General features: G+C 44.9%; 1 protein-coding gene across 3 annotated transcripts in view; it reads right to left on the bottom strand.

Annotated features, from left to right (window-relative positions):
• The window catches only part of HEATR5A (HEAT repeat containing 5A), a 285,493-nt gene that overhangs the window by 38,926 nt on the left and 232,176 nt on the right, over positions 1–14,391 (bottom strand). For all 3 annotated transcript variants that reach the window (XM_029598984.1, XM_029598983.1, XM_029598985.1), the window contains exons 27-28: positions 7,128–7,307; positions 5,945–6,179 (exon numbers count right to left, since the gene is read on the bottom strand). In XM_029598984.1, coding sequence (XP_029454844.1) covers positions 5,945–6,179; positions 7,128–7,307 — 415 coding nt within the window. The remainder of the gene's footprint in view (positions 1–5,944; positions 6,180–7,127; positions 7,308–14,391) is intronic.

The raw sequence follows: 14,391 nt of genomic DNA, 5'->3' as shown, positions 1-14,391 counted from the left end.
GCTGTATTGTTCCAGGAGTGAACCTAAGGAACGGTTCCAGGAGTGAATCTAAGGAACGGTTCCAGGAGTGAATCTAAGGAACGGTTCCTGACAGGATAGTGCCTGTAGCTCTGAGATGCGACGGGCAGAACATACTGCCACCAGGAATACCGTCTTCAATGTTAAGAGGCATATTGACAGACTGCGCATTGGTCTGAAGGAAACCCCCGCTAGAAAGTCTATTACCAAATTGAGGTTCCATAGGGGCACCAGTCACTAGGAGTGGTCGAAGTTGCTTAACCCCTTTTAGGAAACGGCCCAAGTCCGGATGAGCTGATAGACTGATTCCATTCACTTTGGCTCTGAAGCAGGAGAGGGCTGCTACTTGGACCTTGAGGGAGTTGAGTGACAACCCTTTCTTCATACTGTCCTGTGTAGAACTTACAGAATCATAGGGATCTTGGCCATCCGCGGGGATATCCCATGGTCCTTGCACCAGGCTTCAAATATTCTCCAGATCCGTATGTATGCCAGAGATGTTGACAACTTGCGCACACGGAGCAGGGTGTCAAACACAGCCTTCGAGTACCCACGCTTCTTCAGGCGAGTCCTCTCAAGGGCCAGACCGTAAGAGAGAATCGAGATGGATCTTCATGAAGAACTGGGCCCTGATGGAGAAGGTCCCTGTGTGGAGGTAGGTACAGAGGGTTCCCCGCAAGGAGTCTTTGCATGTCTGTGTACCATGTGGGTCTTGGCCAATCCAGGGCCACTAGTAGAACTAGTCCCCTGTGGTGTTCTATCTTGTGGATGATCTTGCCAAGTAGTGGCCATGGGGGGAAAGCATACAGTAGGTCTTCCTCTAGCCAGGTCTGGACGAGGGCGTCGATCCCTTGGGAGTGTGGCTCTCATCTGCGGCTGAAGAACCTAGGGACTTGGGCACTGAGAGAGGTGGCCAGTAGGTCCATTGGGAGGCCTGAGCGATTTACTATCAGTTGGAATGCTCTGGTCGACAGCGCCCATTCCTCTGGGTCCAGGCTTTCTCTGCTGAGGAAGTCTGCTGAGACATTGTCTTTCCCTGTGATGTGGGAGGCTGAGATCCCTTGTAGGTTTACCTCCGCCCATGCCATGAGAGGGTCTATCTCCAGAGACACCTGCTGGCTCCTGGTTTCTCCCTGGTGGTTGATGTAGGCAACCGTTGTAGCGTTGTCCGATATTACTCGAATCGCTTGGCCTTGGAGCCTGTGGTTGAATCGCAGGCACACTGGTCTGACTGCTCGAGTTTCCAGGTGGTTTATGTTCCACCCCACCTCTTCCTTGTTCCATTGTCCCTGGGCCGTCAGTTCTTGACAGTGGGCTCCCCACCCTCGTAGGCTCGCGGCTGTGGTAAGCAAGATCTAGTTTGGTGGGGATAGGCTTACTCCTTTGCTAAGGTAGTCTTCCTGTAGCTACCACAGAAGCTGAGAACATATCTCTGCTGTTAGCTGGAGGTGGAATTGAGTAGCCCTGGGACAGTGGGTTCCAGCGTGAAGGTAAAGAGCGCTGGAGTGGTCGCAAGTGGGCACTTGCCCACGAGACGACCTCCAGGGTTGATGCCATGAGGCTGAGGACTTGAAGATAGTCCCATACCTTGAGGCGTGCATTGGTCATCAGTCGTTGTAATTGTTCCATCAGTTTCCTTCTCCTCGGGGAAGGGAGGAAGACTTTTTTCTGTTTGGTGTCAAAACGGGCCCCCAGGTACTCTAGAGACTGAGAGAGCTGCAGACTGCTCTTGCCTGTGTTCATGACCCAACCGAGCTCCTGTAGTAGGTTCTTGACTCTGCTGGTCACCTGCTGGCTTCTCTTTCAAAGACTTTGCCCTGATCAACCAGTTTTCTAGGTAAAGGTATATCAAGATCCCTTCCTTCCTCAGTGTTGCCGCCATGACCACCATAATTTTGGAGAAATTTCTGGGGGCGGTTGCTAGGCCGAAGGGTAGCGCTCGGAACTGGTAATGGTGACCTAGTATCGCAAAGCGTAGAAAATGCTGGTGATCTTGATGGACTGAAATGTGAAGGTAGGCTTCGGAGAGGTCCAGGGAGGTTAGGAACTCTCCTGGATGTACTGCCATTATTAGGGAGTGAAGAGTTTCCATGCGGAAGTGTAGTATCCGCAGATGACAACTGACATTCTTGAGATCCAAGATGGGTCAGAATGATCCTTCCTTCTTGGGAACAATAAAATAGATGGAATAGCATCCTGTATTTTTCTGGGGCATAGGAACCTTCAGACTGAGTAGTCTTGTCAGAGTGGCTTCCACTGCCAGTCTCTTGGTGTGGGAGTGGCAGGGTGACCTCATAAAATTGTCTCGAGGGATGCTGCGGAACTCCAGAGAGTAACCTTCTCGGATGATGTTTAGTACCCATTTGCCCGACGTGATGTCGACCCATCTTTGGTAGAAGAGGGCAAGTCGACCCCCTATTTCCTCTTCCTGTGGATGGGTCGGCCCACTTTCATTGGGGAGCACGGCTGGAGCCTGTCCCCGGGGCTGAGACCTTCCGGAGGGATGAGGTGCCTGGAACTGCGAGTTCCTGTAGGGTTTAAAGCGTTGCCGACCTCTGCCCCTGGTTCTTCTGGGGGAGGGGTGCTGGGATCTTTTACCCCTCTCTTCCGGTAGCCGAGGCACTGGGAATTCGCCCACTTGCTGGCCAACTTCTGCAATTCGCTTCTGAACAAGAGAGATCCTTTAAAGGGCATTCTTGTGAGATTCGCTTTAGATATTGCGTCAGCAGACAATTCCACAGCCATAATTGTCTTCTAGCTACCACTACTGAGGCTACTCCTCTGGCTGAGGTACACACCAGATCTGAGCTTGTGTCATCAGGAAGGCTGCTGCAGGTTCCATCGTTTCACCAGTATACATTCCGGAATTATTTGCCTCTCTCGAGAGGAGCAAGCAGGAACGTGCCACCAGTGCGCAGCAGGAAGCAATCTGCAGTGTCATTGCTGTTGCGAAGGCCTGCTTAAGAATAGATTCCAATCATCTATCCTGGGTATCCTTCAATGCAGCCCCTCCTTCAAAGGGAATGGTTGTTCGCTTTGAGACGGCACAGACCATGGCATCCACTTTCGGAAAACGCAGGCATTCCTTGGTCACTGGTTCCAGAGGATATAAGGCTTCCAAGGCCCGACCCCTTTTAAAGCTGGCCTCCGGGGCATCCCATTCCAGGTCAATCAGTTTCTGAATGACTTCCATCATTGGGAAGTAGCATGAGGCTTTACGAAGGGACACTAGGATGGGGTTCTTCTTTGGCTTCGCCATAGGGTCCGTGTCTGGAATATCCAGAGTCTTCAGAGTCTGGTAAACAAGAGCTGGTAATTCATCCCTGTGGAAGAAGCGAAGCATGGTTCGGTATGGTTCCAGGCCTGGAGGGATTTCTCCTTCTTCCAGGGAGCCATCATCATCTGATGTGTCTGGGTCCCTGTCAGGAAAACTCTTGGTTAGGCGAGGCATGACTCGAGGCATCCGAGTAGAGCCGGGAGGATCTTGTGCATCTGGCAAGGGTTGAGCCAGGGACGCAGCTGGGCTGATTGCGCCTGAACAAAGGCTTGCAGCCCTTGGAAAGATTCTAACCAGGAGAAGATCCCTGGGCCATGTTAATCCCAGGGGGAGTCAGAGTAGGGGCCCCTGAGGTGCCCTCTTGTGGAGAAGCCATCTCGGGGCTGCATAGATCTGGTGAGCTATTGTATGTAGTAGTTACAGACTCACCTTCAGACAGTGAGAGACCATGCTTTGGTCCCCCCCCCCGGGCTTCTTCACAATGCTGACAACACAGGCAGGACTCCAGTTCAGGCTGCGCGGCTCTTATGTGGCAGGCTGTGCAAAGATAGTGCCTTCTGGCCTTCTTGGATTCTGGTGCCATTGCCTCTATGCCTAGGCGCACAGGAATTGAGCTTAAATGCGTGCGTGTAGTTGTAAGCATGGTTGTGTGTGGTTATGTGCACGGAGTGAGTTTCGTTGTATGAGCGGTGTGTGCTCGGTTGTGAGTGCGGTATGCGCTCAGTTGTGCGAGCTGCTGGGCGTGCAGCTTTGCGCACGTCTATGTAGGATGCACACAAGTTAAGCACATCGGCCGTCCGGCCTGCCCCGTGCATACTGCTGGTCGAAGAGGGAAGATGGCGCCAGATTGGGGCCTAGCCCAACCAAGGCTGCTCAACCCGATCAGGGCTTTTCCCTTGCGGGAGGAGGAGGAATCGGTACGGCGATTCGAGCTCTGGAGACCGAAGACCTGAATTTAAAGTTTTCTGCTTACCTGGTCTTGGCGCTTATTGATCGTGTACCAGACGGTCTCCAGCTGCGGGGGGGAGAGGGTTTTACCTTCACTGCTGAGCTCGGTTATGCACCCGCTGCCTTTCAGCCACTCTGGGGGCTAAGTCCACGCCGGGAACCGGCTACCAGACTAAGGGATATCGGAAATCACCTCAGGAATTCTCAAATGGGGGAGGGAGAGCGGGGTTCAATCTTTAAGGTAATTTTCCTAACACTGTGCTAGTATGTGGGATAGTGTCCGCATCTGCTAGGAGACGTAGAGATACTGAGGACTGAGGTCACTTTTGGGGGTATATCTAGGGTGACTTCAGCTTTGAAATCTGACTCCATCTCCCATCTGCTAGCAGAAGAGTACATAACCCACTGGTCCTGAGTTCATCTGGCTACATGCTAGGAAATCCACCTGTTTGGTCTGGATTGGTGTAGCAGGATGAAATAGAAACAGGCCCTTTTTCTCTATCTTTAGGTGTGACTGTTTCTTTATAGAGGGTCCTCCATTTCAGAATCCCTGAACCAAAGTTTTAGGGCACTGCCTTGTTTCTAGGATGTCCAGCCTCTGGGTTTTGTGTGAGAATACTGACCAATTACATAATAAATATGTAAAAGATCGGCCTCTTCAGTTAATGCTTCGATCCATGACTATAGTTTTTCCCCCTGCAGTAAAATCTATTTTCTTAAGTTTTGGTAGTAATAAAAACATAAAAAGGAAAGCATTTCAGAATATAAAAATCTGTTTTGATCTATAAATAAACCTTTTTCTCCTTGTCTATAAAATATACGTTTACCTGAAGAAAAAAATAAAACAAAATAGGGTTTTAACCTAGTGTCTGAGTTTCTGTTTCTAACTGCTTGTGAGCAGGAATTGTGAAATTCCAGAAATGAAAACCAATTTCATTAATGTCTGTAGATTTTACTGATTTCTACTACCACAAAATAGTATACCACTCCACACCCAAGTTTAAGCTGTTTTAAAATTCTGGTAAATCCTATTTTCAGTCTCAGACACATCTTAAACCATGTATAACACAGCTTTTTCTCATTTCATGGAAAGTCTCAATGACTATAAAGTAAAGAAATAAAAATATGAAATAGTTTGAGTCTCAGTTAACTTTCTAATGCACCATTTGGGGAAAAAGTTAAGCATTTAAGAGTAATGAAATATGGATTGGAAAGGGGCCATCTTAGCTGGCAAGTGATGTCATCAGTGCAGAGAGTACATGAATGCCAGGCACATGATGACAGAGCATATTGCTTTGTGTAGTAATGTATATAAGAAAAGCTGAAATCCTAAATCACTGCCAATAAAGAAAATAAGACTGCAAAGATGCGCAACTATGTGCTAATTAAAGATTCATCTATGTTATCAGGGATAGGAATGACTGCTTCTCTCTGCTCTTGCCCAATGTCATTATCAAAGGCAATTACCAACAATGCCCTGGGACAAGAGGAACGAGTCAAGCATGACTTAGATGTTGATATCAGACAAAAACAGAGCAATAAAATGCTAGTAATAACTATCATGATCCAATTCAGATCCCGACCAAAGTGTGTAAAATAGTGAAAATAATTGCTTAACCTTCTCTTTAATGAAAAGCTGAAAAACATGGGGGGGGGGGGGAGGAGGTTGGGGGAACAGGGGGTTAGATATTTCCTCCTCACCATCAACTGGGAGCTGTGAGGTGTACTCTGAAGGCAGATTTAGTAGAGCATAATCCTGTAGTGCAGCAAGCCAGAGTCTGCTGAGAGTTACAAGGTCAGCTTGCACCAAACCTAGAAGCCCATCTGCTGTGCAAGTGACCTCTCTGGAGCTCTCCTCTGCAGAGCCACAGTTTTTTGAAGGCTGCCTGTGTTGGTTGCCTTGCTGGTTCTGTCTTTCCACTGCAACCACATAAACCTTATGGAGAGAGGAAAAACAAAACTGAATACAAAGAGAAACAGCAGTGCATAAGAAGCAGTACAAAATCATAAATCAGCAGCAAATTGCATGACAGCTGAACAGCATCCTTCAGCTGAACAGCACCAGGAATAAAGCAACTTTGTTTACTGTAAGTGATTTGTAAACGTAAGATGGTACAAGCGGTAAGAAATGTAAATAATCTATGCACTGTCACCATAAACCACAAGACTAAAGATGGAGTTAGATCAGTAGTTCACGACATTGATTGTCAACCGTGCCATTTACTCTTTATACATTTTACATAGGAGAAGGAGACAGTGTACAGTTTACGGCACAGAGAATACCACCGAATAAATATTTAGAAATATTTTCCCACGAAGCTTTGAGTAGCAAGTTTCAGATTTTTTTTTTTGGTGTGGCATATTTTCAGAATTTAACTACATAATATCTTGGATTTGTAGTGGGTGAAGCATAAAGATTGGGAAGTAACGGAGTAACTGCACATTTCTCAGGGACTGCTAATGAAGAGTTAATGCCTGTGCTGGTCACTGCTCTACAAAATTGTGAGGCAAATTGAATTAGGATTTTTCAAAAAATTCTCAGACAAGGGAATCTGTGTGACCAAAATGTCCTTTTACCTCCTGTTATTTAAAAGTTCTATTTATTTATTCATTCATTTTTATACTGCCCCCCCCCCCCCCCAATCCTTCAGAAGGTTGCCCAAAGTGGTAACAGAGTATTAACCACAAAACTGTTCTTCCTCCTCTTGAGAGACAGGTAGTGTAAGGCCAAGCACCTTAGAGGCATCTAACTTTTATTCCCCTGTAATGTATATTGTAATAATCTTTAGATGGGAGTTATTGTGTTAATGAAAATTACTAGAATCCTGTTCATGATCCTGAAGTTGTGCCTATGGGTAGGCTTATAATAATTGTAGGTACTCACCTCTGCCCAGGCTTTTAGCACTGCCAGGATTTCCATAGTTGAGGCACTCTCATTGTACAGTTGGTTATGGGCTTCCTTTCCAGCCTGAACTTTGCTTAGTGATGCCACCAGCAACTGCTGAACTCTTCGTAGATCATTAATATCACTTACCACACCACTTGTAATCCAGGCACTGCAAACCTAAAGGGTTGTAAAACCAGAGATTTAGTGTGTATATCTTAACAAATTTGCTAGGATATTTCAGATTCCTATGGGACTCTATGTGATGGTGTCCCTCAGGAAAGGCATAAAGCAAATTTGCTTACTGTAAACAGGGATCTCCATAAACAGCAGGATGAATTAGCTGTGACATGTGGGTGATATCATCTGATGTTGCTAAATGGATCCATCTCTCTAGCTCAGAAAAGATTTTTCTACAGATCATGCGTAGGAATACCCGCACACACACTGTCACTGAGCCCCTGTGTATAGCTTTGCTTTGGCTAAGTAGTCAACCCTCCAGGGAGGTGGCCAGGTATAAAGCATGGCTAATTCATTCTACTATCTATGGAGAACCACATTTATAGTAAGCAAACTTGCTTTCTCTGTCAACAAGCAAGACTGAATTAACCACGACACACAGGGAGTCCCAAGCTGAGGGTTGCATAGCAGAGCACTTACTGAAAACACAACCCAGCCCCTATAGAGGATGGACTACTGGGTGAAGAGGATGAGCAAAACTGCTTGCCCAATGTTACTGTTGCTTCTTGAGAGATTGCAGAGAGAGTAATGAGTGAAGATGTGAACTCTTGACCAAGTTGCAGCATTGTAAATGTTCTGTATTGAGATGGCTCTTAACTGAGTCATCAAGGTAGCTATGGCTCTTACATGATGAGCCTTGACCAAGTCAGTGATATGAAAGCCAGCTAGAGTATAGCAATGTGCTAGCCAGTTGGACAATGTACATTTGGCAACAGCTACTCCCAGTCTGTTAGCATTGTAGGAGATGAAAAGCTGAGAAGCCTGTTGATGTGGTTGATTTCTCTTCGGATAATAGTCTACCCTTTTTCAGTCCAGTGAATGGAGAGCCTTCTCCCCTTTATGTGCATGAGTTATTTCAAAGAATATGGACAAAACAATGCCTTGATTCAAATTCAATGCAGAAACCGCTTTTGGTAGAAACTTAGGAGTGTGAAGCACCATGCTATTGTGGAAAAGCTATAGGTACAGAGAGTAATGAACCAATGTTTGTAGCTACTAACTAGCTGAAATAATGGTGACTAGAAATACCACTTTCCAGATAAGAAACTTTAAGCAAGCTGACACCAACAGTTCATAGGGAGGCTTCATCAATTGCACCAAGATGACATTCAGATCCAATGGCACCAATGGCTTTGCGACTAGAGATCTAGTATGCTGCAAGCCCTTTTGAACTTCAATACCAGAGGATGCATGTAGATTGGCTTTCCATCCACTTGAGGCTGGTAAGCAGCAACAGACTTAGATGCACTTTGATGTACTGAGGCCCAAAGAGGAAAGGATGAAGGAGTACTGAAGCAGATCCTTTGGAGCACAGGTAAACAGGGTTGGGGATCTGGCCTGATCCTAAGATAAAAAATACTGCCATTTAAAACTGTATGCTCTTCTAGTAGAAGACTTCCTGGCCTAAATCATAGTGTCCTCAACCTCAAGTAGCATTAATGAGGAGATTATTGAGCACTCATCCATGCTATCAGGGTGAGGGAGGGGAGGCTTGGTTGAGATAGATGAACCTCCTTTTGAGTTAGGAGAGTTGGATTGGATCCAAGGGAGATCGGTGGGTGGACTGACAACCTGATGAGGTAAACCAACCACACTTCTCTGGGCCAAGCTGGAGCAATGAAGAGAAGGTATGCCTGGTCCTTGAGTATCTTTTGTACCATCCTCAATACCAACAGAATTGGAGGAAAGGCATATAATACATTTGCATCTCACTTGAGCAGAAAAGCATCTGGAGCGGATCTGAAACTGCTTTGAAGCAGAATTTGTCGACTTTCCTGTTGTTTTCTGACACAAATAAGTAGATTGATGGGTGAATCCAGAAGTCAAATAGCCTGTCTCCCAAGAGTGGTCCAGGGATCACTCATGGGAGTGAAATACCCCATTAAGGCAATCTGCCAGTGTGTTGGAGATCCTGAGAAGGTAAGTTGCTTGGAAGAAAGCTCTGTGACTGACAGCCTATTCCCAAATTGTATTAAATCCTGGCAGAGGATTCAGGACCTTTTTGCCCCTTTGTTCACAGAGCAACAGTTACTACCCTTAACAGAAAGCATGAAGCTAACCTGCATGGAGTGCTAACCTGCATGGAATGCAGGGAGAACTTGCTGGGCAGACTGGATGGACCATTTGGCCTTTATCGGCTGTCATTATTATGCTATGTAAACATTGCCACCTGATTGATGATTTGAATCAGAATTCCTTTTTCTTGAAGGAGCTTTAAGAAAACTCTAATGGGACAGGTATTCTGCTACCAACCAAATCCCTTGAGTTCAGAAGGAGCCTGTGTACGAGCCCCATCTCCTGGTGGATGCATCAGTTGCCACCTGATGAAGAAGAACTTGAAAAAGGACACCTATCTCCAGGACATTTGAATCTAGCCACCAACAGAGGGTCAATTTCATATCTCTGGTTACCCATATGTGATGTTACAAGGACTGATGTAATTGTTCCCTCTGAGAGCAGGGGCCTCACTGGAGATTTCTCATATTGAGGCATGTCATAGGTACCACATACACTACTGTTGCTAATTGTCCAAGGACAACCAGGATTGCTCAGGCTGGTATTTGATCTTGCTTCAGCAGGTTCTGGACCAGAGCACAAATGCGAAAAACTTGATCCAATGGAAGGAATGCTTTCTCTTCTGATTACTCTATTCATGCCAAAATGAACTTGATTCTCTGGGTAGGGATGAGGCCTGATGTCGCAAGGTTAACTATAAACCTTCGTGATTGGAGAAGATGGATGGTTTTGTGCAGGGAGTAGAGGAGTAGCCTAGAGGTTAGAGCAGCAGGCTACGAACCAGGGAAACCAGGGTTCAAATCCCACTGTCACTCTGGGGATAAGGAAATACCTACAGTACATGAATGTAATCCACTTAGAAATGCCTAAACAAAAAGCAGCATATAAAAAATCTAAATAAACACCCCTTCCTCAGAAGGTCACATCAACAGTGTCTTTTGGCTCAGAGTTGGAGAAGAGACATCCTCTCCTAAAACCAGTACAGAGTCATCTTCCTGAGAAGCATGTAGTGGGATCACTACGCCGATGGCCACATAGAGACCAAAGGCACAATGGAACAGATACTCTCTAGTGTCTCCAAATGTAGCCCAAGAGCCAATGACAGAGAAGGGACCCTGGCAGGTCTGGGATCCAGAAAGGGGATGTAAGATAGAGATAATGGCACCAACATAGAGGAAGGCAACTTGATGTTTGTTCCTACACATTTGGTGTCAATGAAATCGAGGTCCAGTGTGTCAAAGGTACATATTTTGCTCACTGCTTCAGTGGCACCAACTGCACCGCTGGCTCCGATAAGTAGCACTTCTCCTGTGCCAAGCACCATGTAGAAGGGGAAATGGCCTGTGAGTGCACAAAGGAGCTTGCCAGCAACTATGCTTGATATTTCTGCATCTTTCTCAACCCCTAAACTGTGGTGGATCTGGACTCTGGTGTCACAATTGGGGCAGCCTTGCCTGAGGAGCTCTTACTTGACTTGGTGTGGAGAAGCCCAAGAATACTCTTCTCTGAAAGGATGAATGACTCCAACTTTTCACCAACCTGCAACATTTCTACATCTTCCAATCCCTGTTCCGCTAGGATCTCAGAACATCCGACCACAATCGCTGCAGTTAGCTGAGTCATGATTAGGTCACAGGTACCTATAACAAATATTGTGGCCATCAGTGATGGACATCTTGAGGTTATATATACAGTCCTTGAAGTCACTGGGAGTGGCCTTCTTGGAGATGGACATCTGAAAAAACTTTTTATTTTTTATTTTTTTTAGGTAGCACTGAAAAGGGTTGTTGAGGGGCTGCTGAGGCAGCAAGCCAACAAAAAAATGAATAAGTTTCAAAGAAACATCAATTTAGCAGAGATAAGAAAAAATGAAATAGAGCGAGAGGGTGTACATGTCCACACAGAAGCTTGAGCTTACAAGGCAGTGCGCGCATGTGCGGGAACTCTCACACATGCTCAGTAGTAAAATCTTACTAAGTTAGAGAAATGGGTCTGTTTGGCACCATTCGATGACATCACTCACATGTCATAGCTAATTCAGCCCTACTTGTCATCAAGAAGTGATAGGAGAAAGAAGTGCTTGTAATACCAAAAAAAGGACAGAAGAGAAATAAAGAAAAAGCTGCATATGTAACAGTTTAGTACAATACTCTCTGGAATATGTTGTCAGGTGACATTACAAAAGAGAATGATTTGAAACTTTTAGGAAAACATTGTTGGTTTTTTTTAAAGAGGCTTTTAAGTGATTGTGTTTAAAAAAGTTTATTTTATATTGATGAAGAGTTTTGTGATTTATGTATGTTTTAAATTGTAATCAGCACTAAATTTTAATTAGACAAGGCAGAACATGTTTTATTATTTAATACTAAAAACAGAGTGTGAAAAGTGCACAAGGAGGGAGTAAGTCAGGAACAAGACAATACTATTTATTAAAGAGACATACAAATGCAGAGAACAGGAAGAAATCATGTAATATACTATTTAAAATAAAACAGATTAGAAGGAAGCAAACAAGCAACAGAGTTAAGCAGAAACAAGGAAGCATGGCAAGATACACAAGAGTTTAGATGGGAGAAAGGCCAGACATCAGGAAGACAGAAAACAGAATCAAAATAAAGGTCTGAGTTTACTCTTTGTATTATTCTGCTAAGGGTTTGTGCATTAATTACATATTTATGTTAATAAGTTATCAAATACAAATGCCTCACGTCCCAAAATTTAGATCTGCTATATTTTCACTTCTAACATATATTTTATACCAAAATTTTAAAGTTATCTTTTGCATATGCCCACTTTGTGTATCTGGCTTGTGGACAGGGCCCACAAAATTTCTAAAGGTGGGTCCTGCCCTAGCCACTATGTGAGATGTTTGCTTTTTAGGCCAACATTGTAAAATGAGGTTTTAAATAAAATAATTTTTTGGTCAGCAGGGTCCTCTTGCTGTTTTGATCTTTCGGCTCAATCAGAACATGCCTCTATTTGGGCTATGACACCATTAGATGCATGCAACTACCCATGGTTTTCCCCTATCTTATAAATGCCCGTCTAATATAGCCATTGAAGTGATGGTCCTTGGCCAGGAACCACAAAACACAGCTTCTACCTGTATGCATACACTCTAAATCCAGCCAACAGGCGTTAATGTTGAGCAATAGCTGAGTCTTTCTTTCTCCAGGGACTGTGAATATTGACCCCTGCAACATCCTCATAGCTGGTTAGTCTAAGCAGCAGAAGCTGGGCAAAGGAATTGTACCTCAGGTCCTATACATGTCAGCATGCAACACTACCACTAAGCTGGCCCATAAAATGAGCTTCTTAAATAAAATCACCTTTTGGAATATTTCTTCTTACTACTTTACCAAGGTGGTGCAGCTTTTGAACACTCTCCTGATTAGCTGGATGCATCCACTTCTCTTGATTAATTGGTTAAGCTGTGCATCATCAGAGAGCGGCTGACTGATTTCAAGGGTAGCAATAGAACCTAATGATTTATGGGGCTTGGTCTAACACATTAGGTGAATGTTGGGTAGTTTGATACAACCAATTAGAGCACAGTTTATATATTTTAATTATCAATCTTGTTTATTGTACTACTACTAATAATAAACATTTCTATAGCGCTCTAGTCACTCGGCAGACCACGTGATTAGAGCGACCGGCCACCGGGGGATGCCCGATCCCCCGATAGGCCAATCCGCCCCTCTATAGCGCTACACAACATATGCAGCGCTGCACATTATTAGCATCCTGGTGCCATATGGCCACGGGGCAAGGCCCTGAGAAGACTCTGGCCCTATAGAATCAGAGGATAGTGGGGACCTCCACAAAATATACTGGAGCGGCTTTTGGCAAATATTTAAAGATAAGTGTGTGTGTGTGTGTGTGTGTGTGTGTGTGTGTGGGGGGGGGGTGGGGGTTGGTTTTTTTTATGGAAAACATGCAATAGTGATATATACAAAAGCTAAGAAATTCTGTATGGCTAATTTTTCTTTTCCTCACTGTGAACTGCAGTGTCAGTTCTTAAAGGCATTGCATGCCATTCATCAAATGTAAAATAATCCAGCTATGTGTGGAACTCTATGGAAAATACTTACTTTGCAACCGTCATACGTAGCCGCAGTAGAATAATGGCTTATATTGTCAAGCCCTTACAACTCTGGGCTTGAATAATCATAGGTTGCTGTAAGTATTAGGATGCAAACATTGTGTGGACACTACTAATGTCTGCACACCGCTTTCCACCAGTTAGGTAAATGATATCTTACGTCCTGAAGTGCTCGCTCCAACACAGCAGTGTTTCGGAGTGTAGACTCCTTCCTCAGGGAACTTCAGGGAGGTAGTTTACTGGTGCAATTCTGTGTGGAAATACAATGTAAGAGTTCTGAAAAAATGCCAAAAGGCTATTAATATAACAAATGGCTAGAGATTTGGAAGCAAAACCACAAACTTACTGTGAGATGATGGTTATGGTCAGTCAAATAGCGGTGAATAACACTGGCTGAGATCGCTAAAAAACATGAAAGACAACGCAATTGGGGTGCAGGGAAACCTCCCTTATGGATAAACTTATGTGTTTAGGATAAAACATCTTTAGTGAATTAAAAAGTCTTTGAATGTCGTCAATGCGATGCCCAAGTGAAAAACTTACGTGCCCCAGAAGTGAGCAGCCTTGCCGTGATTCTTGCCGCTGGGATGACAGCGATCCGCGGGCGAAAACGCCGGTTATAAAGGGGACCTATCGACTGAAGTTGATGAGGCAGGAAATGACGTTTGAGATTCCAAATTTGGTGATGACCATATTAGGTGAGTGACGTGTGTGGGGAGTACTAGATCAACCAGCTTCTCGAGGACCACGTCCGACGTCTTCTTTTTTAGAAAAACGCCGATACCCATCCCGCCCTCCAAGACCTTACGGCAGAAAACCCCGTCAACAACCTCCCCTCGAAGAGGACGCCCAGTGGCACAAACCGTTCACACGGTCGCAAAATCAGGACAGTCGTCCATAATT

The sequence above is a fragment of the Rhinatrema bivittatum genome, chromosome 4, assembly GCF_901001135.1.
Source record: "Rhinatrema bivittatum chromosome 4, aRhiBiv1.1, whole genome shotgun sequence".
NCBI lineage: Eukaryota > Metazoa > Chordata > Amphibia > Gymnophiona > Rhinatrematidae > Rhinatrema > Rhinatrema bivittatum.
Note: the sequence above shows the minus strand (reverse complement) of the source record. Positions and strands in the feature narration are given on the sequence as shown.